The sequence below is a fragment of the Propithecus coquereli genome, unplaced genomic scaffold (genome assembly GCF_000956105.1).
Source record: "Propithecus coquereli isolate 6110/MARCELLA unplaced genomic scaffold, Pcoq_1.0 Scaffold126, whole genome shotgun sequence".
NCBI lineage: Eukaryota > Metazoa > Chordata > Mammalia > Primates > Indriidae > Propithecus > Propithecus coquereli.
The window spans coordinates 5,603,196-5,627,641 of NW_012136747.1; the positions used below are offsets into that span (position 1 = coordinate 5,603,196).

The 24,446-nt window shown below is 58.3% G+C and overlaps 1 protein-coding gene across 3 annotated transcripts in view; it reads left to right on the plus strand.

The window, feature by feature from the left end:
- The window catches only part of TMPRSS6 (transmembrane protease, serine 6), a 41,535-nt gene that overhangs the window by 2,509 nt on the left and 14,580 nt on the right, over window positions 1-24,446 (plus strand). The window contains exons 1-10 of one of the 3 annotated variants that reach the window (XM_012638044.1): window positions 4,302-4,650; window positions 6,989-7,185; window positions 11,373-11,506; window positions 12,624-12,691; window positions 13,236-13,420; window positions 13,684-13,725; window positions 19,068-19,272; window positions 21,123-21,259; window positions 22,605-22,717; window positions 23,052-23,161. In XM_012638044.1, the coding sequence (XP_012493498.1) occupies window positions 6,990-7,185; window positions 11,373-11,506; window positions 12,624-12,691; window positions 13,236-13,420; window positions 13,684-13,725; window positions 19,068-19,272; window positions 21,123-21,259; window positions 22,605-22,717; window positions 23,052-23,161 (1,190 nt within the window). In that variant the 5' untranslated portion in view covers window positions 4,302-4,650; window position 6,989. Of the gene's footprint in view, window positions 1-4,301; window positions 4,651-6,988; window positions 7,186-11,372; window positions 11,507-12,623; window positions 12,692-13,235; window positions 13,421-13,683; window positions 13,726-19,067; window positions 19,273-21,122; window positions 21,260-22,604; window positions 22,718-23,051; window positions 23,162-24,446 lie in introns of those variants that run through there. The other 2 variants (XM_012638045.1, XM_012638046.1) reach the window with 2 other exon arrangements.

Sequence of the window (24,446 nt, forward strand, 5' to 3'; positions counted from 1 at the left end):
ACCACTACACAATCAGGATATAGAATCGTCCCTCACCATAGAACGTTCCCTTGAGTGCCTTTGCAGTCAGTCCCCTCTCCCCATCCCCAGTCACTGGCCATCACTGATCTGATTCCTGTTCCTGTGGTTTTGCCATTTCTCAAATGTCATATAAATGGAATCATATGTAGCTTTTTGAGTCTGCCTCCTTTCACTTAGTGTAATTCTTTGGAGATTCATCCGTGCAGTTTTATGTATTAGTGATTCATTGCTTTTTATTGTTGGATAGTTATTTATGCATGCACCACAATTTCTTTATCCATTCACCAGTTGATGGACATTAGCGTTGTTTCCAACTTTTGACAATTATGAATAAAGTTGCAGTAAACATTTGTGTGTGGAAATGAGGCAGGAGCAGGAGGAAGGCCAGGTGACCACGGAGGCGGAGACCGGAGTGGTGCGTCTCCAAGCCAACGGACGCCAGGGACTGCCAGGATCACCAGATACCAGGGAGAGGCAGGGAAGGATCCTCTCCCAGAACCTTCAGGGAGAGAGTGGACCTGCCAACACTCTGATTTCAGATGTTTGGCCCCCAGAGCTGTGAAAGAACAAATTCTTGTTTTAAGTCACCCAGTTTGTGATCATTTGGAAACGGCAATAGTCCCCATCAAAGAGAACAGGCTGGAGGCCCTGTTCTGCCTGCAATGGGCCGTAGGACCTGGAGCAGGTCAATATCTCCTCTCAGAACCTCAGTCTCCTCTTCTGCTAAGTGGAGACACATACTCCTACCCTGAAGCTTGGACTTGAGGCATCTATGTGGTCGACTGTGTTTGCAAAGGGCCCCGCTCTAAAAATCCTTCTTGTGTTACCATCAAAGGAGTTGGTAGTAACTGTCATTTGCTCACTCAACAAATATTTATCCCTCCCGTGTGCCAGGCACTGTTCTAGGCTGGGATCCAGCAAGGGGCAAGACAGACAAGGCCACTGAATTCATGGGACTCACAGTCTAAAGAGGTGGGGAGAGCAGGGAGGGGAACGCGTGAACCACTAAACTGGGCAATTTCAGAGAATAAGCGCTGTGACTTGGTGGGGGGTGCTGTGCCTGCAGGCTGGGTTGTTGGAGTTCTTTCTGCTGCCAGGGCTGTCCTTGAGCACAGAGAAGGTTGCCCCCAGCCTCACTGTGCCTGTTCCACGTTGCCTCAAGGCCTCTGATTTAAATAATGCAGATATCTGAGTCTTCAGCCTCTTCAGTGGACAATGAGTGAGCACCTGCTGTGTGCAGGCCCTGGGAGGAAGTTGAACACACAGACAGGCTTTGTAGAACGTTAACCCGGCGCCGGTTCAATGAACCTTGTGTCTGCTGGCCAGGGCTGCCGTAACAAGGTGTCACCAACTGGGTGGCTTAAACAGCTGCAATTTATCGTCTCACAGTTCTGGAGGCTGGAAGTCCGAGATGAAGGTGTCGGCAGGGTTGGCTCCTTCTGTGGGTGCGTGGAAGGACCTGTCCCGTGTCTTTCTCTCAGTGTCTGGGGCTTTGCAGCAATCTGTGGGTTCCTTGGCTAGTATCGCCCGCTGTCTGCCTTCATGTCCACGTGGCATTCTCCCTGGACACATGTGTTTCTGTCCCCAAATTCCCCTTTTCTATAAAGACGCCAGTCCTGTCTGGTGAGGCCCCCCCCCACATCTTTCTCCCACCAACAGCTCAGCTTTGTCACCCTCGTCCCACAGGCCATGAGATGGCAGCCTAGTGACGTCTTGCCGGGTCACCAACAGGTGGGGGGACGGGGGTTTCAGCCAGGTGCTCTGACTCTCGGCCCCCAGCTGGGTCTTTGTCACCCACTGTGGCAGGCACACCTGGGCCCGTCTCTCCCCTGTCCTGCTGGGTCAGCCTGCTGTGCCCCCGGCCTCCAAGCCTCACCTCAGCCAGGGCTCCAGGTGGCTTCTCTGTCCCTGGGGACCGAGGAGGCTGAGGCCCAATGTTGGTGGGCCACGCAGATTCCCAGGAAGCAGCAAAGCCTGTTTGGGAACATGTCCTTCTGCTGCAGGGACGAGACTATGCAGCTCGCACACTTACCCTTGTTGGCAGAGGGAAGCCCTGGCTCAGGGGGGACTGCCCCCCACCACGGCTCCCTGGGACCCCCGCACACACTTTCAGATGCCTCCCTCGGCATTTTGCCGCTGCCCTGCCCAGTGCCAGCCCCTCCCCCAGGCCGTGGCTGATCGATGGCCGGGTAGCCACCAGGTACAGAGGACGCTGATTGTGCAAGATCCACTTTTCAGACTGTCCAGCTACCAGCCTGCACCGGCTGGGGCCTCCTGACCTTCCAAAGGACAGGGTGGGATACAGGGCAGGGCTCGGGGTGTCTTTGCCCCACCCCCACACATTGCCCCCACTCCCATCCCAAGCACCTGTCCCTTGGAAAGTTTGCAAGGTGGGGGCCAGGGCCTGGGAAGAGGGGAGCTTGGAGGAGGAAGGGGAATTGCTGGGGGCTGGGCTGAGGGACAGAGGGGCAAGGTCACAGGTCAGGGTCAGGCCCATGGGCAGGGCTGAAGAAGAGGAGAAGGGGAGGAAGGTGTTCCCCTCCCAGAATCCTAACCAGCCCACAGTGTGCCCTCCTGCCCCGCCCAGCCCCCACCCTTCTGGAGATGCTGGTGTGCCAAGCTCTTGCCCAGACGCGGCGGGCACGGGCCTTCACACTTCAGGACACACGTGTGTCCACACGCAGGCCTCACAGAGCACACGCCAGCACGGGGCGAGTGCGTGCATGAGACACACGTGAGGGCCGGTAGGCACCACACACACGCAGCCTGTCTTTGTGGTCTTCAATGAGCACGCTGACCTGGCCTCGGTTTACACGGCGTGTCACCGTGTGACCAGGAGGACACCCTGCAGGCCGCCTTGCGCACACTGAGCCTTCGCACGCACCTTTTCTTGCTCGCCAAGGAGGGGCTAATTTTCTGCATTTGGCAGATGAGGAAACACAGCTCAGAAGTCAGAGAACCCGCCCAGGTTCCTGTGGCTGAAAAGGGGCCGGGCCGGGATGAAAACCCAGCTGGCGCCACAGAGCGGGCGCCACAGAGCGGGCGTGCAGGGCCCACACCCCAGCCCATCCCACCCGCGGGCACCTCACGCCCACACACGCATGCCCTCCACGCTGGGAGCATGTACACACACACTCACACACATGCACACGTCTCACGCCACACACACCCCACACCATATACGCCTCACACACACACACATCTGACACTGCGCACCCTCGGCCCCGCACTGCATACACACACACAGTCCACACACTCGCACGCCCCACCCCACACTCACACACACCACACGGGCACCTCCACTTCACTCCACACTCCCGCATACACGTATTCCACACACTCACACACTCGCGCACACACACACTCTGGGACTCACACGCACACAGGGTCCCGGGCGTGCTCACCGCATTCCGGCTTCAGGACGCACACTCGCTGGAAGTCAGCCCCTTACTGAGACAACCCTGTCAGCACGGACACAGCCCAGAGAAACCAGGTCCCGTGACGTGCTGTGGCGCACGCTCGGGTCAAAGCCACCGCCACGGCAGCCCTGTTCCGTAGAACAATAGTGTGAGCCACACTTGCAGCCTGTTTCCTAGCAGACACATTAAATAACGCAAAAAGAAGCAGGTGAAATTAATTTTAATAGTAAGTTTTATTTAACCCAAGACAGCCAAAACGTTATCGTTTTGACATGCAATCAATATAAAAATTGTCAAAATAGTTTCCATCCCTTGTTTGCACTTGGACTTGGAAACCTGGTGTTCATCTCACCTGTGCAGCCTGGCTCAGTTCAGACTGGCCACATCCAGAGTGCTCAAGAGCCACAGATGGCCAGGGGCTGCTGCCATGGACAGCACAGCGCTATAGGATAGGGCAGGAATCCAAGGAATTCCCAGCTAAACAGAAAATGGCATCAAACCCCACCCCCACCTCCACTTTCTCCTCTCCTGTCCCCAGAGTGCGTGGGCCCGGCCTCTTTTCTCTCTTGGGCCCGCGGCTCCTCTGGTCTCCTCTGTCCGGGTAAGCAGATGCTGTGAGCCCCTGCCCTCACCTGCACAGGCCTCTTCACAGCCCCCAGTCCTGGGCTGCCCCCACCTCATGCTCTCAGGGACCAGGGGCTGTAACCAGGCAGGAATGTCACCAGGCAACGGGCCCCGGGGGAGAGCTCAGGTCTCCCGCACCTGCCCACCAGCCTCCGGGGTGCCACGCACGGGGCGGGCACTGGCTGTCTCCTGCCTCCTGCCTGTTTACCTGTGCTCAGTCACAGTGCCGTCCCGGACCCAGCAGGAGGGCCATGGAGCCTGGGGCCACAGGCCACAGGGGACAAGGGACAGACACCCTGGCCATGGCTCCAGGCCATTGATCCAGCCCAGGCTGGCCAGGTGGGGGTTGGGAGACCTTGGCCTGGACAAACAGAGGCTCCTGGGGCCTACGTGCAGGCCCGGCACCTACCTGCCACTCCCAAAGGTAAGCGGGGCCTCCAGGACCGGGGACCAGGACCTATGGATGATCTGGTGACTGTGTCCACTCTGAGAGCTGGGCCTGGCCCCTGAGGCCTGAGCCACCTGTCCTGCTCTGAGGCCAGGTCTGCAGGGCCTCATCGGCCAGAGACTGACCAGTGAGCAGAAGGTGAGGGGTCCACGGAGCTGGGGTGGGAAGGAGGGGGCGGAGCCAGGCCAGGTGTGTGGACAGGGGCGGTACCGGGTGCTGGGTGGCCTGGGATTTGGGCCAGCAGGGACAGGGGGAGGGGAGAGGCCTGATTTAGCCAGCTGTGCACCCCACCCCCTCCCCGCAGGACTGGATGTGCTGCCCCCTTCACACCCAGGTCCCCCCCAGGCCTCCTGTTGTGGGAGACAGGCCCAGAGCCCCACACCGCACCCGCGTACTGACCTCAGCCCGCACCCCTGGGCTCATGGGCCCCGAGTCAGCGTGTGTGTGTGCCCGTGCGGGAAGCGGGGCGTGCATTGTGAGTTTGTGTGTCATGAATAGGTGTGTGTGTACCCCTCGGTGTGTCTCCGTCTGTGTACGTCTGCGTGCGAGTCTGGGAGTGTGTTTATACGTGAGGAAGGGGCTCCCACCCAGTCCCCCACTCACTCGGGGACACTCAGTTACAGTAGCTCCTGCTAGGGCTTCGGTCTGGGCTCTAATGGCCGCTCTGAAAGGTGCTCCCGTGGTCCTAGATCAGAATCAGGAATATCAGAGAGCCCCGCCATGGGTCTGTGCAAGGCGTACCTGAGAGAGTGCATACGAAGCACTGGAAACAGTCGAAATCAATGTCAACTGCTGTGGCCTCTGTGCCCCTGAGTCCCCATGGCTCTATGAGTCATCCCCAAATCGCTCCTTGGTGACCCAGACTCAAGAGTTAAACAGGGGTGTGGCCTCTGGGTGGAGAGAAGAGCCCGGGGCTGAGAGACAGAGGGGAACCGCCACCACTTGGGCTCTCCCCCATCCAGCCACTCTGCCCGGGTTGTGGGGGACAGCCACCTCGGACACAGGCGGCCAGTCAGCACAAAGAGGCAGCCCTGCACTGGGGACTCGCACCTCTGCATGGCCTGTTCCTCGTCTGTTTCTCACAAGGGATGCTGTGGACGTTTGGGGAAGTGGGTGAGGCTGTCCCACCCACTGCGGGACCTTTACCATTCCCTGGCCCCATGAAAGCCAGCAGCGCCCGTCCCACATGTAGGACTATCCTACAGCTAGAGGGTCGGGGGACAGCCATGCAGGGAGGAGGAGGAGGGCCCAGGGCCCTCACATGCATCTGGCAGGACTTTGAGCATCACTGAGGAGCTACGTTTTCAGGAAACTCACTGCGTAAAAACCCAAGATGCGCCCAAAGGAAATGCCACATGGCATTTATGGGTGTTGTAAGAGGAGATGAACCTCCCAGGGGTCGTGGATCCCCGCTGTGCTGGTGGGCGGGTGCAGCCTTCTCTGTGCTGTGGGGAAACCTGCCTGAGACACCAAATACATTCAGGTGTTTGTTTGGATGGGTCTAAAGATACAGCCTCAGATCTGGGCACGAGAAGGGTGATATTCAGTTGTTGTTTAATCACAGTTTGTTAATTCACAGCTCATTTGCAAGAGGCACCTCAAAATAGTGGAAAGAACAGGGAGTCAGACACCTGGACTCAACCCCGCCCTACCTGCAGTGTGACCTTGGGCAAGTGGCTTAGCCTCTCTGAGCTTCGGTTTTTTCCACCCATAAAATGTGGCTGGTAGTGAATGCCAGGTAGTCCAAAGGCATTGGGACAACGAGGCCAGGAAAAAACTCAGCTGAGTTGTCGCTAGAACACACTGGGTCTCAGTTTCCTCATCCGTCTAGTGGGTCCAGCACCTAGAGAAGTGTTTTGAGCTTTAAACGAGATAACAAGTGTAAAGTGCCCTTGTAGAGTGGGCCTGAGAAAGAAAACACACAGGACAGTGGTCCCACATCCCCAGGTGATCTGAGGGTTAAAGGTGAAACGTTTTATGAGGGCACTAAATGAATATTAGAATTTGTCCCCTTCCTCGGCCCTGGGAGACTTTGAGAGGGTAGGGAGATGCGAGATGGTACTCCACGAAGGAGGGCAGGGCCCCGGCCCAGCGCAGTGCTAAGCACTAAGTGCTGAGTGCTAAGCGCCTTGGCTACACTGGTCAGCAGGGCCAGAAGTGCTACATGAGTTCGTACCCATGTTCTCCTGCTCTATTTGTGGGGTTCAGGCACTGAAACCTGTCTGTCCTCTGACCATAGGGAGGACAGTGGGGTGGAAAGGTGAGGTTCTTGGGTCCAGCTCTGTGCAAGCCACGCTAAGACTTGTTTCCTCCTCTGTGAGCTGGCTCAGCGCCCGCTGTCACTGCCACCTAGGGTCATTACCCTGCCACTCCAAAAGGCAGGGGCGCTGCCTTGTTTCTGCGCACCGTCAGCGGTCAGCAAAGACTCCCTTGCAAGTGCCAGGCTGTTTCCAACTCTGGTCTGTTTCCCTGCCAGGATGCCCATGGCCGAGGCCCCCCAGGTGGCTGGTGGGCAGGGCGATGGAGGTGATGGTGAGGAAGCAGAGCCGGAGGGCACGTTCAAGGCCTCTGAGGACACCAAGAGAAGAGCTCGGAACTACCTCCGCCGGGCACCCCTGTGGCTGGCCCTGGTCCTGCTGGTGTCAGCGGGGGTGCTGCTCTGGTACTTCCTAGGTAATGGCGTGGGCTCATCTGGGGGAGGCGCCTGGGTGGACTTGGGGAGGCCGTGGCGGGCACAGCAGAACAGACCTGGATCTAGGCCCAGCAGTGCTCAGCGACTTGCTACGTGACAGGACACTTCCTCTCCCGGTGTCCCCCTCCATGTCCCTCGAGGCGAGAATGTTGGCGGACCTCTGTTCCAGGTCCTGTGGCTCAGGTCTGCTCCCTGCGTGGGCCAAGTGCCCACAGCTGCCCACAGCTCCCCACCAGCTGGGGAAGGAGGGTCTGCGGCGCCAGTTCTCATGAACCAACAAGCCTGAGGAATGTGAACATGGCCCTCCCTTCCTGCAGCCCTCCTGGCTTTCCCTGATGCTCGGAGCCAGCCGGCTCTGCTGCAGGAGGCCCGGAGGCACCCGTGGGGCCTGGTGCCAATTAGTGCCTCTGCTCACTTGAGTCCAGCCTGGTGCTCCTCTGGGGCGGGGACCACAGCTCCATCACCTGTGGGGCTCCAGGGCCCAGCACAAATGGGGGACAGAGGAGGAAGCTAGAGAGAAGCTGGCCTTGGGGGCCTCTCCTGTGTCCCTGATCCTGGCCCTCCCTCCCTCCCTGATATCACAGCCCTCAATCAGTGCCCTGGCCCCCAGGAGCAACGGGCCCACGCTCCGGCCCGCTCCTCCAGCCTTCCATCATTCACTGGCCGGATAAAAGGCTCTTGGGCATCCACTGTCTTTCTCTGAAACCGATGGAGACTCTATGTCATTCCTTCAGCTCTTGGCAGTGGGAAGTAACAGAGAAACAAGGTAGACTGTGCCCGTGCAAAGGCTGCCTGCGCACGGTAGAAGACGCACTCATTCATTCCGTGCTGAGCACTTCGGTGTGTCAGGGTCTGGGGACAGCCCTGTCCCCATGACTTAGCTGCGGAGTCGGACGTGACAATTATACTAACGCACGCACGTGCTGCGATGGTGGAAGCTGAGCAGCTGGGAAGCCACAGCAAGGACAGCCCCACTCGCCCAAGTGACCAGAGATTCCCCGTCAAACGTTCCGCAAAAGTTAGACAGTCATCTCACGGCTAAACCTCCCGGTGGAATTTCAGGCCTGTTGAACGGAACCCAGAGACCAACCTTGGAGCAATGGAGATAAATCCACCTAGTGCCTTTGCTTCTAAGGGGGTCGGGGTGGGGGGGCCTCTGGAGCCAGCCTCTGGGGGTGACTTTTGGGAACCCTAAGTCTGACACGGCCCCGCTTGCAATGACCCATAGTGATTCTACTCAAAGCTGAGCAAGGCAGGCAGGGCATAGACACCATGTGCATTTCACCACCGGCAGGAAGCCAGCGCCCCAAATAGAGCTGGGCTGCGGAGCCCCCTTGGGTATCGGGATAATTAGTCTTCAGGGGAAACCATGGGGCACTGGGTTGGAGGGCCAGCAAGCAGCTCACCTGCCAGTTGTCTCTCTTTGCAGAGAAGTCAAATTCCTCCTGATTACGCTCCTGGGGTAAATCACCCCCTGCAGTAGGGGTGCTCTGTGGGGCTCAGGAGCCAGGGGGTGAGTGTTCCCAAGCCTCAGCTGGGGGAAGCCAATTCCCTCGTCCCCCACAAACATACCCCCAGGGATCGAGGGTAGAGGAGACACTTTGGGAGCTGTTTGAACGACTCCTCCCGCCTGGGCCCAGCTGTGCTCCTGGTCCTGGGCGCTGGGCGAGGAGGTGGCTCAGAGACACGCCCTGCCCAGTCCGGAAGGAGGCGGGCGCAGGGCTGATTGCACTGGAGCAGGACAAGCTCCAGGTGAGCAGTGGCAGTCTGACCCAAGGAGAGGGACCCTGGTGGTATGTCCTGGGTCCTTTCCTGCTCCTGCTCTCCCAGGCAGGAACTTAATGCTTTCTTCTCAAGCCCCAGCACCCCTGCCCTTGCCTCCTCCCAGACTGAGAGAACAGAACTGCTCAGAGAGAAGCCCTGTAGAGGCTGGCCGCCCCGCCCTCCAGGGCCCCGACTCCCACACCCTCTGCCTTTGCAAGGGCCTGGCACCGGCAAGGACCCCTCTCTCCTCCAGCAGTGTCACCTGTCAGTGTCCCTTTGGGTGCCGCCTCCATTTCTCTGCTCCCTTTACAGCAAACTCCTCCAAGGGGCTGTCTGTGTGCGCTGCTGCCTCCAATCCACACCCAGTCTCTCTGTGCCCTTTCCGACCTGCCTCCCCCTCCCCTCAACTCCAACAGCCATTGTCAAGGTCGCCAATAGCCAGGTTGCTAAGCCCAGTGCCCAGTTCTCAGGCTTCGTTGTACTTGCCCCGGGGCTCACCCCCCCTCCTTGAAACCGTTTTCTCCCTTGGCTTCAGACCACCCGGTCTCTCCCCTCCACATGTTGTATCGTCTCTCAGTCCCTTGCTGGCGGAGGGGGCGGGCCCTCCTCCTCTCTCCGCCCATGACTTTCAGGACCTCATCGGTTCCCTTAGCTTTAAATGCCCTCCACACCCCACGACTCCCAGATTTGCATTTCCACCCTGGGCCTCTCCCTTGAGCCTGACTCGATGGCTGTCCCTGCCCCGCCTGCCACATGTCTAAAGGGCCTCGCAGACCCCATGTATGCAGACTGGCACTCTGTCGTTTCGCCCACATCCTGGTTGGTGGCCATTTCTTCCTTCTAGCTGTTTCTGCCTTTCTTTTCCACCCCAGCCCAAAATTTCCAGAATCTGTCCTGACACCAACCACTTCTCACCCCCTCACCGCCGCAGCCCGGGACAGGCTCTGTCACCCCTGCCTCACCTGCGCGACTGCCACCTGCATGACTGCAGGCCCCTCCTCGATGCCCTCCCTGCCACTGCCCTCTCCTCCTTAGAGCCTTTCTCCACGTAGTATCAGAGGGACCATTCCATACAGCAAATCGAATCATCTAACTTTTCTGCTAAAACCTCCCGAGGCTCCCATCTTACTGGAGGTAGAAGGCCAAGTCCTCCTGGGCTGGCAAGCCCTGCACAGCCACGCCCTTCCCCTTCTCACCTCCTCCTGCTCTCCCTTAGCTCACTCTGCTGCTCTTCAACCACAGCAGCAAACTCCTGCCTCAGGGCCTTTGCACCTGCCGGTCCCTTTGCCTGGAACACTCTCCGGGATACACATCACCTTCCTCCCTGGCCACTACATTGCACCCCACCCCCAGCCCCTGGTTTCCTCAGCACTCGCCACCTCTAACGTGTCTCAGACCGTGTGAGCTGTTTACTGTCTGTCTTCCTTGCTAGACTGTAACTTATCAAGGGGAGGGTTTTTCCCTTTGTTGTTCTGTTCATTGTCACACTGATAGATTCCCAAGTGCTTTAGACCAGTTCCTACCCACAGTAGGTTCTCAATAAATATTAATATGTGTTGAGCAAAAGACTAAATGAATGAATAGGGGTATAACCCAGGGCTATGACTCCGCTCTGTTCACATCAGCCAGAATGGACTCGGGGAAACAGAAATCTGACGACATCATCCCTGATTATAAACCTTTCATGGTTTCGCTTGTTCATCGGATAAAGACCAAAACCTGCCCTGCTGCTGCCCCAGCTGCTGTTGCCCTTCCCTGTCTCTGATTGCTCCGGCTGGGGGCTTACCCCAGTCCCAATTTGTGGTCTCCCAGGCCTTACATCTCAGCTGAAGGGTCATTCCAGCCCGGCTGGGTTTCTTGGTCATGTCCCTTTAATAGCACCTGTGCTTCTCCTTGGTGGCAGTCCTCGCAGATGGATGGTGGCTACTGGAGTAACGTCAGCTCCACAAGGGGAGACACGACTGTCTTGGTTAACCAGTGTACCCCACATAGTAGGTGCTTAGCACATACCTGTGGAATCCTTGAACAACCTGGTGAATGGAAGGACGGTGCGCGGAGTCGCTGACCCACGACCTTGGCCTTCTGGGTCCATGTGGGTTTCCTGGCCTTCATGTCATCGATGTCCTGTGCTGGTCACTGTGTCAGCCTCTCACTGGGAGCCTGTGGCCACCATCTATCTGTGGCCTCTCTCTTCTCTGGCACCTTGCAGCCAGTTTGTCATCAAAGAAACTTTGGATAACCACGGTGCAAATACTGGTGACGAAGATGACGATGACAATGCTGATGGTGCCTTGGAGCCTGAGACACGGTGGCTGAGCTGCGGGTGGCAGGAGAAGGCAGGGGAGAAGCAGGAGCCTTTCTCACCTGCCCCCTCGGTTAACCCTGCTGCTTCCCTCCTGGGCAGGGTACAAGGCGGAGGTGACGGTCAGCCAGGTGTACTCAGGCAGCCTCCGAGTGCTCAATCGCCACTTCTCCCAGGATCTTGCCCGCCGGGACTCCAGCGCCTTCCGCAGCGAAACCGCCAAAGCCCAGAAGATGGTAGGAAAGGATTTCAGGGATGAGGGGAAGGGAATGGGGGTCGCGAAGGGAGAGGGGAGGGGTCTGATTAGGCCAAGCCAGTTGGCTGGCCCATCTGGAGCACTCATGGGGAGCACGGCCTGTTCTAGGCACCGGGGAAGGGACATGGTTTGGGGTGGTGGGAAAGCCAGCGGGTGCTTGGTGGTGCCTCTTACTAGGGGAGAAGTGTGTGTGACCTTAGGACCTTAGGAGCCCCGCCTGTCCCCCCCTACAGGGCAGCGCTCCCCGCGCAGGCTGGTCCGCTGCCAGCCCTTCCACTCTCGGCTGCAGGAGCACTGCCCAGGGCAGGCCGGACGTGCAGGGAGCTATTCCCAGGAGCGCCCCTCAGCCATGAGAGCTGGAGTGGGCGGAGGGGCCAGTTCTGAGGATGTCCCACACCGTCTCCCAGGGGTGCCCTGTCGGGCCGAGCCTCAGATGCCCATAGCTCAAGCCTGTGCCTTAACAGCCCGTGTTGGTGGCCACCCTTCCTGTCTCTCCCCTTCACAATCAGTGTTTTCCAGAATCACCTCCGAATAAACCACTTGCCTCACGTCCTTGACACGGGGTCTGCTGCTGGGGGACCCTGCCTGAGACCCTCTGCTTCCTCCTCTGTAAAGTTGGGGTGATGACAGGACCCGGCCGTAGGGTCGTTACGGGGTTGGAATGCGATGGAGATAACGTGGCCGTCATTTCCACGCCGGTCATACCCTGCACTGGTGCCGTAGTCGGACCTGTGCAAACACTCCACCAGCTGAGCCCCCAGCAGAGTGGCCGGCTGTATCCCAGGCCCCTGGGAGGAGGTGTGGAGGGGACCCAGGAGCCCAGTGGGGCCTTTCAGAGTTGGGGAGTGACCTCAACGAGGGGCAGAGAGGTCGCCGGGCTTCTGGTGGGGGCCAGAGCTGGGTGGGGGAAGGAGAAAAAGGGGGGCGGGGTGTGAGATTTGTGCCTGGCCGGGCCACTGGCCATTGTGTGACCACGGAAGCCTCTGTGCCCCGCAGGCTCCTGTGCCAAGCGGGCTGCCGGGAGGAGCCAGGGTAGGAAGGTCGCGCCCGTCTGCCCCGCACAGGGTCCCCAGGGCTCTTGTCTTCCCTCCTCACAGCTCAAGGAGCTCATCGCCAGCACCCGCCTGGGAACCTACTACAACTCCAGCTCGGTCTACTCCTTCGGGTGAGTCGTCCCCGGCCCCTGCCAGCCCCTGCTAGAGCCTCACACTCAAAGAAAGGGCGGCGACCCTGTGGGCTTCTGATGCAATGTTTAAAACGGGGAAATTAAGGCACGGACAGGGAACTCGGCACCCTGCATGTGACCTCCCTTCACTGAGCTTGGTTTCCTCCTCTGTAGCCTGGGCGCAGTGGTGTGGGGGTTGCACTAGACAGCGGCTGTGACATGCTGATCAAGGGCCGGGCACGCGTGAGGCCACGTGGGTGGGGAGGGTTAAGAGCGAGTGGGCCCGCCACTCACGGCCTGGACTGGGGCACACAACTCAACGCCCCGTGCCTCAGTTTCCTCACCTGTAAGGTGGGGACGGTGACAGCACCTCCCTCACAGGTTGCCAGGAGGCTTCCTCGGGAGGAGGGAGAACGCAGCCTGGGATGCAGGGAGCGCTCTGTGGGCGTGAGCCACGGCCGGTTTTCTCCCCGCCCGAGCTGGGCCCGGGCAGAGGCCAGACTTCAGGCTCCTTCCCCGGCCCTCTTGCTTCTGCCTGCCTTAGGGAGGGACCCCTCACCTGCTTCTTCTGGTTCATTCTCCAAATCCCCGAGCACCGCCAGCCGATGCTGGGCCCCGAGGTGGTGCGGGCGCTGCTGGTGGAGGAGCTGCTGTCCACGGCCAATGGCTCGGCCCCCGCCCCCTACAGGGCCAAGTACGACGTGGACCCCGAGGGCTTGGTGATCCTGGGTCAGTATCGGGAGGGGGAATGTGGGGTCGGGCTGGCGAGGCCAGGGGAGACAAGCTGGTGGCAAGGCTGAGAAGGCCACCGGCCAGGGCTGGGGTGCGCTCGGGGTGGGCCCCCAAGTGACCCAGAGCCAGGACTGAAAGTGGGGTGGGGGCATCTAGGGTGACTCTCAGACGAGGCTGGCTGCAATAGTCTCCTCTATTTTTATTTTCTTTGCATTTTATTTTGTCTATTCATTTTGTCTTTGTTCATTTCCTTTCAACAGAAGCCAGCGTGAAAGACATAGTCGCACTGAATTCCACGCTGGGTACGCGACTTTTATTTTCCTGCCTGCTTTTCTTTTGAGTTGGTGTTTTTCTTGGCTTGGCCGAGTGTCAGGGGGCCACATGGCTCCCAGAGCGGGTGCAGGGAGCCCTGGCCTAGAGTCACACAGAGGGTGCCGTGGCAGGCTGGGCGACCAGTCCTGAGCAAGACGTAGGACGTGTGGGGGGAGGGGAGCCGGTGATGTGCATGCGTGTGCGTGTGTGTCTTGCAGACGGGTGTGCATCTATCGCCTGGCTCGGGTGTGAGGCCAGTTGCAGGTTTAGTCACACCTAGACGTGACTCTGATTGTCTATCGCTGAACTCAACTTGCCCACAAGCCACTGTTTCCACTGATGGCAGAAAACGATCTTGCCAACTGAAGGTGTGCCAGTCACTTTGGATTTAAAACTTGGTCTTTTGGAGATAACAATTCTGTGGCATTCAAGAATACTCCCTCCACCTTTTCCTTCCCTTCTTAGCCAGGCTAATCTGCCCTCCCTCCCCACCTGGTGCCATGTTGCTAGCATCCCTTGCTTTTCTCCAAGAGGCCCCACAGTCTTCTGCTGACCCCTGGGAAGTAAAGCACCAGCAGAGTTCTCATGCTGCACAATGCCAGGAGGCAGCGTTCACTTTATAGCTAGTTAGACTGGCAACCCCTGGAGTTGTGCAGTGCACCACCTGGGCTGCTGTACCTTATGGCCCTAAGCACAAGCCCCTGAATTCTCAGATTCCTCCTACACTATGTAGAGTTTCTGCCCAGATACTTGGTGGGAGTGAGCACCTCAACCCCTTCTCAGGGAGGGAGGCAGAGTTTAAGTGCCAGTTATACTCTTTCCAATCTTTCTCTCTTCCCATCCTGATGGTCCGGTGCTTATTTCCTTGGTGGGTGGAAGTGATGAGGTCAAAGTCAATTTTCAAAAAGTTAAAATCATGATTCTCATACAAAGATAGAGTGAGCATGTGTCAAAAATTTAACTCATTAATGAAGGAACGAGTAGGATGGAAGAGAACACAAGAAACTGATCTATCATTTATCCGTCTATTAATATCATCTATTTATTATCTATCTATTTACATATCCATTTATATATCCATCAGTAGTGGACAGAACGAATTGTTGGACTAAGATTACCAAGTTAGATTCGCAGCTGGCTAATGTCCTACCAGGCAATAAAACTCTAACCTTGGTTGTTATCTTTTCTAGTGAACCAAAATCATTTACAGCTTATTAGTCTTCTAAAAGTTAACACCTAACTCCACGGAGTCTGGGACTTGATAGTCAAGGTCAACAGAAAGTTAGGGTTGCAGCCTCCACACCACGCCTGGCCCGCTGCTTCCTGATTTTGTGCGGCCCACGAGCTAAGAATGATTTTTGCATTTTTAAATGATTGAAAAAAATCCTATGGAAATTTGTTTTTTCTCTTGTTATAGAAGTATCTATACACTTAATAATAGCCTCCGTTTTGCCTCTTAACTCTCAAAGCCTAAACTATCAGCTATCTGGCCATTTACAGAAGAAGTTTGCTGACCCCTGATCTAGGGCGATGCCATTTTTTGATTTCAGGACTCCTTGATACTTTTAGAAATTTTTGAGGACTCCCAAAGAGGTTTTATGTGAATTATAGGTGTCAATATTTACCATAGAAATTAAAACGGCAAAATTTAAAAACCAATAGATAATTAAATAAAGTATTAATGAATTGAATTAAAATTTATTAATTCATTTTTATCTATTTTTAAAACAATAATAAACCTTTCCATATTAACATAATATTTTTATAAAAAATAACTATTTTCCAAAAATCAAAATTTCTGTTGAAGACTGGCACCGTTGTACATTTTTGTGGATGTCTGGTGCCTGGCAGACAGCTGGACGCTCACATCTGCTTCTGCTCGGTCTGTTCTCATGCCACAGGCCACAGGGCCTTGGGAACGCCACTGTGCACAAAAGGCAAACACCGACATCGCTTAGTATCACGGTGACAATAGCTTTGACCTTGAGATGCCCCTGAAAGGGTCTCAGGGACCCCGTGGGGCACCACATTGAGAACCCCTGCTCCAGCGTGGGGTTGAAATGGCTGTCAGTACAGCAGTCTTGCTTTATTTTCAAGTTTTGAATAAGTTTTGGGGGGGATGGCTTTTATAACTGCCTGCCTTTCCCCTACTCTTGGTTTATAGCAGTGGTTCTCAAGCTCTGAGGCTCCCAGGAACCCCGCAAAGTAAGTTACAATGCAGAAACCCCACTCGCCTTGGGAACCTGCATTTTAATTGGTAGCCCCAGGAGATGGGGCTGGGGTTTGGGTGAGAACCTGGAGAAACACTGGCTTGATGGTGAATGCAAGCAAGCAACGCCTCTGAGCTCTGCCCTCCGCCCAGCCCGGCTCTGCGCATGCCTTAACCTCTCAAGAACACAGCTTTTGCAAGTGAAAACCCTTTCTCTTTTCTCTGCTTTCAAACATCTTCTCTGGAAGGTCACAAAGCAGCAGAAGCCCCTCTGTCAGCTCGGTCAGCCTGCAGGCTGCCCCCAGGGCCGGCCATCTGCTGGGCCCCAGTGGGGGACGAGGGGGCGGGAAGCGGAGAGGAGGGGCGGGCACCCAGTCAGGGCAGCGAGCCACTGCCACCTGGCTGGACCTCCCGAGGAATCGGTACCGGTGCTGCGCTCGTGTGTGCACCCTTGCCCACGTGTGAGTGCGCCCTGCAAGGGTATGCATGTTGCCCTCGCCTGCGCCGTGTGTTTGCACCCCGTGTCCCCGTGTCCCTGTGTTTCTGGCAGTTGCTCTGTCATTATCCGTGTGTGGTTCAGCGCGAGTCCGGAGCCCTGCCCTCCAGGAGCAGAGTCTCAGGGGTGGAGGTGACAATTCAGATCCTTTAAGCAGATGTTTTGAGCACCACTTCCTCCATGGCAGGCCCGCGCCTGCGCTGAGGACATCAGAGTGACTGAGTCCCGTGAAGCTCCAAGCCCCATGAGGGAGACAGACACATAAACAGATTCTTATAACTCCACGTGCCTTTGTGAGAAAAGAGGCCCCAGAGGCAGTGGAGAGAGGGAATCGTTCTGTCCTGGGGCCACAGATGGATGCTGGAGGCTGCGATCCGAAGCAAAGGAAGGAGCATTCCTTTAGGGACACAACACAGGACATTGGGAGCCCAGGAGGAAGGAGTTGCTCCTGACTGGGGCAGCCGGGAAGACTTCCTGGAGGCAGTGTCAGACTCAGGCATGGGGGATAGGTAGGAATTTGTCAGGTTGGAGCAGCTTGCGTAGAGGCCAGGAGAGGAGAACGGACCAGGCAAGCTCCTTACTCTAGCCCAGTGACCAGAGGCACCAGGTTCCCCAAACGTGTTTCCGATTAACAACAGAGATCAAAACATACTTCTCCACTGAATTAGCCTCAAGGAAAAGAATTATTAAAGTAGCAAGAGCAAAGCATCAGCTTGGAGCAAACTTAAAGAACACGAACAGCTGGGGAGCAGCCAGGCCCCTTGCCCCAGCCGCTGGTGGAGGCAGATATCAGAGGCCCTGACCCTGCCCCAGGTGGACGTCAGGGGGTCTCTCCCTGGGGAGGTCAGCTCCCCGCTGCAGTCAGGACGGCCAGGGGCCAGGGGTGAGCTGGGCCACAGGCCACAGCACCAGAGCGAAGCACGCTCACCTCCGTTGTCTTCTTGGCCCTCAGAACACCCTGAGAAGGAGGTGGGACAGGGATTATTATTGCATCTGCTTTACAGAACTCAGAGTGGCTAAGCCACTGGCCCAGAGTCACACAGCCGAGGAGTGGTGGCATGGGGTGGTGAAGGTGCTGCCCCTATCTGTCCCCTCCTCTCCAGTTTCCTCCCCCTTGCCCCCCACTGGGGCCCAGCAGTTGGCTGTTCCTGCTGCAGGTTGACCGAGCTGACAGAGGGGCCTTTGCTTGTCTGTGACCTTCCAAGGAAGACATTTTAAAGCAGAGGAAATACACTGAAAACTCAGGTCTTATCATTTGGAGTCACCAGGCTGCCTCCCACATCCGGGTTCAATCCTAAATCCCTACTTCTTCCCCGCAAAACACCCAACCTCCCTGCTCAACAGGCATGCGGGGAGGTTTGAATGAGATTCTGTGGCTCCGTGGGAGAGGACAGGGACCCTGGTGCCCAGATCAAACGCGCAGTCGCTGCTCAACGGCTGCTATGAGTGAAGGAACAGATGACGTGGGTGGTTCTGCTTCGCAAGTTCTAGCAGCGCGTCGAAGCTGGGGGAGTAGATGCGGGAGGAGGCTCTCCGGTGTGTCGGGTGGGGTGGGGGTGACAGGGAAGGTGGCATCAGGTGAAGCAGCCATGAGACGGGCCAGCTGCAGGGTGACAGGTCACAGGACTCTCTCCCCAGCCCCACCTGCTCCCTCCCTACAGTCACCACCCGATGAGCCCCCACCGCGCAGGGCCCTCCGCTATGCGAACACGCGTCACCCCCAAGCCTTATGCAGGGGTGGTGTTACTGCCCCCATTCCAAGGCCCAGGAGAGATGAGGTGGTGGCGAGGCGAACCCAGATCTGTCCAGCCCAGGTGGCTAAAATGGGCACCATGACAGAAAGGTTCTCATGGAGCCGTCATGAGCATTTGGGAGGTGCTGAGTGTGACGCACGTGGCTCAGTCCGGGCATGTGGCAAGTGCTTGGTAAGGTCTGTTTCCTCCTCAGGGTTGTATCATCATCAGCTCAAGGCTCATCCTCCCCCGGGCCTGCCTCCCAGACCCCTCCTGGGTGCACTTCCTTCTCTCCACCGGAAGCGAGAGCCTCATTCCTTCTCTCCTTGTTTGTTGCACGGTCGCCTCGCTGGTCCCCAGCTCCCCAGTGTTGCTCCCGGAGCCAGAGAGTCTGTGATCCCAGCCAGACCACGTCCCAGCCCTGCTTAACCTCCCATGGCTCCCTGTGGTCGCACGAGAAAGCAGCGCCCGTCCCCCGTGTGGTCTGGGCTCTGCCCTCCTGCCTCCAGCTTGTCCTCTTGCCACACGTGTCCTGTGCTCGCCCAGCGTCTTGCTCACTCTGTGACCCCAGGATGCCCCTGAGCCACACACCGGGGTTGCACCCTCGTTGCCTGTCTCTGGGTCTGTCCCCGCTGTTCTCAGCACTCCCGACAGCAACTGGACCCTTATCAGGGCACTCGCCCGGCACGGGTGTTGTTCAGTGAATGAATGACTGAAGCAGTGAATGAATGCCTGAACAAGGAGGCTGGGAGGGGAAGCAGCAGGGAAGGAGGGAGACGGGCAGAGCACGTCTGGCTGTCCCCCTCGGGCTCCTCTCCCGCCCTACCCCAGCCCGGGAGGACCTCTCCTTCCGGCTCACAGGAGTCAGGGGCTCTGCCCCTCTCCCCGCTCCAGGCTGTTACCGCTACAGCTACGTGGGCCCGGGCCAGGTCCTCCGGCTGAAGGGTCCCGACCAACTGGCCTCCAGCTGCCTGTGGCACCTGCAGGGCCCCAAGGATCTCATGCTGAAACTCCGGCTCGAGTGGACGCTGGCCGAGTGCCGGGACCGACTGGCCATGTACGACGCAGCCGGGCCCCTGGAGACGAGGCTCATCACCTCGTGAGTCCCTGGCAAGGTGGGCGGGGGGAGGATTGGAAAGGGGGTGGGTGATGTGGGGGGTCAAAGATCACACCCAGAATTCTGAGACGGGGCTGTGTGACCCTCGGCCTGGGTAGCTGGGAGACAGGACGGCTAGCCTGGGGGCATGGGGAGAGGAGGCTGGCAATGGCCGTGTACTGTGGGCAGTCCCCCTCCCGTCTCCGAGCCTCAGTTTTCCCATCTGTAACAAAGCAGTTGTTCTAGATGACCCTAAGGTCAGCTCTGGGAGGCAACATGGTTTATTGGAATCTTTCAGAGTTTGGCAGCAGCCTGGACTTCCAACCTCCTCTGCTGCTTCCTATCTGTGTGCCCTAAGTCAAGTTACGTTGCCTCTCTAAGCCTCACTTTTCTTACCTGTAAAATGGGTGTACAATCATGCTTACCTTGGAGAGTTATTGGAGGATTCCATTCAGACTCTCTGTGCCACGCTCTTCACACACAGTGAGTGCCCAGTAAATGCTAGCCATCATTCTGTCACTGTACGTAGTCTACTCGGGACTGGGCCGCAGAGGGCATTGAGTGCCAGGAGCAATTTGGACTTTGATGTTTGGTAAGTGGTGAGCTACTGAAAGTTCTTGAGCAGAGGATTAGGGCTTTAGGGCAGGAGCCTGGTGTGGAGTGCAGAAGTGACCAGAATCTGAGGGCAGGCGGCAGGGGGTAGGGAGGAGGGACTGGAAATGGCCTTGGCCTCCAGGAACCTGGTCACCCCCCACAGGGTGGGGGGAGCGTGTTGGCCTCCAAGGCTGTGTAGGAGGTCGGTGGGGGGACATGTGGGGCGGCAGCTCTCGGAGATTGTTTAATGAGCACTTACCTTGTGCCAGGCGCCAGGCCGGTGCCTCGTCTGTCTCACTGGGGCCATGCTCAGCTTCCAGGCAGACGGGGGTGGGACCTGAGTGCTCAGATCAAGGGCTCCCTCCCCCTCCCCCAGGGCCGCTGTGCTCATCTGCACCCTCCTGCTGCCCTGCTGTGCGGTGACCTCAATCTGCGCTGTGCGTGGGCTGAGTTCCTGGAGGGCTCTGGGAAGTGCAGAGAAGCCAGACACCTCTGACATCCACGTCTGGGGAGGAAGGGGACACTCAGGGGCTTCCCCTGGGCTTCTCTCAGAGCCCCGAGAGTGTGCCATTGGGGAGGGGACCTGGCCGCCAGGCTCTGCCCCTGCTCACTGTGGCACCTGGCAGCTCACTAGTCAGGGACCCTCGGAAGAGGTCTAAAATGACTGGTCAGACAAGACTGGGGGTCCTCAAACTTGCACCGCAGAGACATGCTGGGCATTGGGGGTGGGGGTCGGCGGGGATGGGAAGACGGAGCAGGTGGGACCCTCGCCCGACTTTAACCATGTGGGTAGATTCCTGGGGCACCCCGGGGGTCACCAGACAGCACACCTGCTTTCTCCCTGTCCCAGCCTCGAACGAACGGGGCCAGGAGTCGGGGTGTGGGCAGCCAGAGGGGTGGTCCCTGCAGGTGCCAGTCTGGTCCCCTCACCAGGAGCACGCGGGGACACAGGCGACTCTGAGGGGGTGTAGATGGGGGTGCTGTGGACCGCAGGCAGACGCTGTAATTGAGTCGTAAGCTCCAGATGTCTGGGCAACCTCCCGGCCTCTTTCACCTGAGGAGCCGACTGGCCCTCAGAGGGCTTCTGGTCAGTTCCCTGGGGCCAGAGAGGGGCAGACACCTGCCGGGACATACAGCGGGCTGGGAGCAGACCCAGACCCAGAACCCAGGGGCACAGACTGCCGCCTACCTCCTCTGTCCCTCCCTGCCACTCCCGCCCAGACCCAGGCCCGCCCTCGCCACCCTTCTCTGTTCTGCAGGGTCTACGGCTGCAGCCGCCAGGAGCCCGTGGTGGAGGTCCTGGCGTCGGGCGCCGACATGGCGGTGGTCTGGAAGAAGGGCCTGCACAGCTACTACGACCCCTTCGCGCTCTCCGTGCAGCCCGTGGCCTTCCAGGGTGAGGGGTCGGGTCCCTGGGGCAGCGGGGGGCAGTGCAGAAACCCAGGGCCCTCCCCGGGGCATGCCCTTCACCTTCTCTGCCCTAGCTGGGGGTAGGATGGAGCATGGGGAAGGTTCTGGAAGCTCCTCTGCTCTCCACCCAGCACCCTGGCCCTCTTCCTTCCGCTGTTCTTATTCATTTCCACCTTCTCCTTCTCCCCCTGCCCTTCCCCGGACTCCTCCTCTCTCATCTCCCCTCAGCTCTCACTGCCCTTCCTCTCCCCTGTCATCTTCCGGGTTTCTCCTTCCTATGCTACGTCTGTCCTCCCGCCTCTGCCCTCCCTCCCCCTGGACCTGTCTCCCTCCCTGCACCTTCCCTCTGCACCCAGGGCTGGCTGACCTGCCAATGTCTGTCTGCAGCAGAACTGAGACCTCCATCCAGCCCCAGACAGTCAGTCCTCTCACTGCCAGGGCTGAGGCTGTGGCGCGAGGGGAGGGGCAACGACACAGCCCTGCAAGGCCAAGGCCACTGGCCTGGCAGGGACCCCCCAGGCTGCCCCTATTGTTGCCCTTCCCAGCCCTCCTCCTGCTTCTCGGTCTCCCTCCCCTCCCCCTTTCCCAGGAAGCCCACCCCGCCCTTCGGGTTGCCTGTCTCTGGGCAGGCAGGGAGGACGACATGTAGCTTCTCCCCAACACCTCCCACTCTGCTCTCTCCTGCTCCGTGTCCCCTCTCTCTCCCGGGTCGCCCCAACATCTCCAGTCGTGACCCAGCCCCCCAGCCGGCCCTGCTGCTGTGCTAAGGAGGTGCCAGAGATGGCTGGGTTCTCTGGGGAGTCCCTGACACAGGCCCTAGGGGGAGGGAATGAGGGGCTTTAGGGCCCTCGGCCACGTAGAGAGATGGCCGGGCGCAGCGGAGGACGCTCCTGCTCCTTACCCTTTGGGCTCTCGACCTCCCCCCCGTGTGACCCCATTAAGCCACTCCTCTTCTCCAAAACTCATCTTTGAAAAAGGGAGTAACTCTCTGCCCTCATCCACCAGAAATGAGGCTTGTGCAGTTGGGAGCGCATTTTGTAAACTATTGAGTGCTATAATATCAATAATGAACATTTATTGAGCACTTACTACATGCCAGGCTATTTGAGCTTTTTATATCTATTTAATCCACTCAGTTACCCTGTGGGGTATGTACTATTATTGTGCCCATTTTACAGATGAGGAAACTGAGGCTCAAGTTCACACAGCCACACTCAACCACTGGGCTTTACTGGTAGTGGTGGCAGGGAGGTGGGGTTATGCTGTCTGATGGGAGGTGCAGCCTGGGTGGGGCCGAGGGACCCCGGGTAATGGCTGCTCTCGGGGCCCAGGCTGCGAGGTGAACCTGACGCTGGAGGGCCGGCTGGAGCCACAGGGCGTCCTCAGCACCCCGTACTTCCCCAGCTACTACTCGCCCAGCACCCACTGCTCCTGGCACTTCACGGTGAGCCCCCAGCCTGCCTGCCCACCTGCCCTCGGCCCAAAGCGCCCCACGGGCCTCCGGGGCCCCGGCATGGGAAGGGAGCGGTGTTCTGCCTCTACTGAAGCCTCCACAGGCTGAGCCCTGGGTCCAAATCCTGCCAGGGCGGGTAGAGGGTGTGGCCAAGGTCTTCCTCTATTGGTCAGGCGATGCCTGTTTGTTGAGCGACTGACAGACTTCAGCCCCAGCAGGGGTTCTGTGTCAGTTGGCCTCCCTCTCCCTGCGTTGTCTGGGGAGGTGGGGCCCCCGAGCTGGCCACACCCCACAGGCCACCAAACGACCCGCTCCTCCCTCCCAGGTGCCCTCTCTGGACTACGGCTTGGCCCTCTGGTTTGACGCCTATGCGCTGCGGAGGCAGAAATATGACTTACCGTGTACCCAGGGCCAGTGGACGATCCAGAACAGGAGGTACCCACCCCCCAGAACCCCCATTCTCTCTCGGTTCCCCACAGCTGCCCCCTTGGGAGCCCAAGACTCAGATTTCAGAGTGGCAGCGCTGGCTGGTATTGGGCCCATTACGCATCATCTTGTCCCCGTCCGGGCCCTGGTCCCAGCCCCAGCCTCGCCTCCTCCTGCCCCAGAGGTCTCGGACACTCTGGATGTGGATCCTGGTCAGAGCAAATGGTCTCGTTTTCTTGGGTGCTGTAACCCCATGTCTGGCACCTGGATCCTTAAACGACAAGTGGGAGCCTGGGCCTCACGGGTGCCTGAGTGCCTTGCCCCTAAACCCACACGAGTGCCCCTAGCCCGGCTCCCTGCCACACAGCCAGAGCCGGACGCCATTCGTGCCACCCCAGCTGCTTCTGCGGGGAAGGCGGCAATCAGGGATGCCCTGGGTCCCCGCACCCCTGCAGCGCGCCCACCCTGGTCCCTGCTCCTGCCCTTGGTCCCTCTGGTAACTCAGTTTCCGACGAGGAAGTGAGTCCCTCCAGGCAGGTGGGCAGGAGACGGTGGGACCAGGCAGGGCGAGGAGCCGTCCCCAGGGTTAGCTGCGGCTGGGGTTTGGGCAGTAGCGTGAGGACTGAGTCCAGCAGCTGGGAGACCATGGGTCGTCCTGACAGCGTCCAGGAAGGGGTATGTAAGACGGGGGAGAGCACCCTGCAGAGGGAGAGAAGGGTGCAGGGGCAGGGGCAGGGGGTAATGCTCACAGGGGGTGGTCTGGGGGACAGGAGGGGAGGCGCGGAGGAGAAGGAGGCCCTCCTGTGGCTCCACTGTTGGGGGCAGAGGTCTGGGGGAGAGGAGGGATCTCAAAGTAGCCATTGCCGAGCCAGGGAGACCCGTGCTCACCTGGAGACCATCTCAAGAGAGATCCCACGTCTAAGAGCAGGTGGGGCCCCGCCCTCCCCCCAACCCTGGGATTCTGGGCGCGACAGGCTGGATTCTAGCGTGTAAGATGCTTCACTTCTTGGCTGCAAGGTTTCAAGCATCCAGGATTCCAATATTGGAAGATGCTGAAACTGGAGGGTTCAAAGGCTGTTCCCGCTCACCAGCACCGACACTCTGCTGTTGGTTGATCTTGTTCAAACGGATCATCCAGACAAAAGGCGACAGGGATTGACAACACGTGCTTGCCGCTTACTCCTTCGCAGGACTTTGGCAATTTATTGGGGACTGTGATTAAAAGGAAGGAGAAGTACCCAAGGTGTGACCTAGGCCTGTGCTGTTGAGGGGTGACATGCTGGTGGTGTGACTT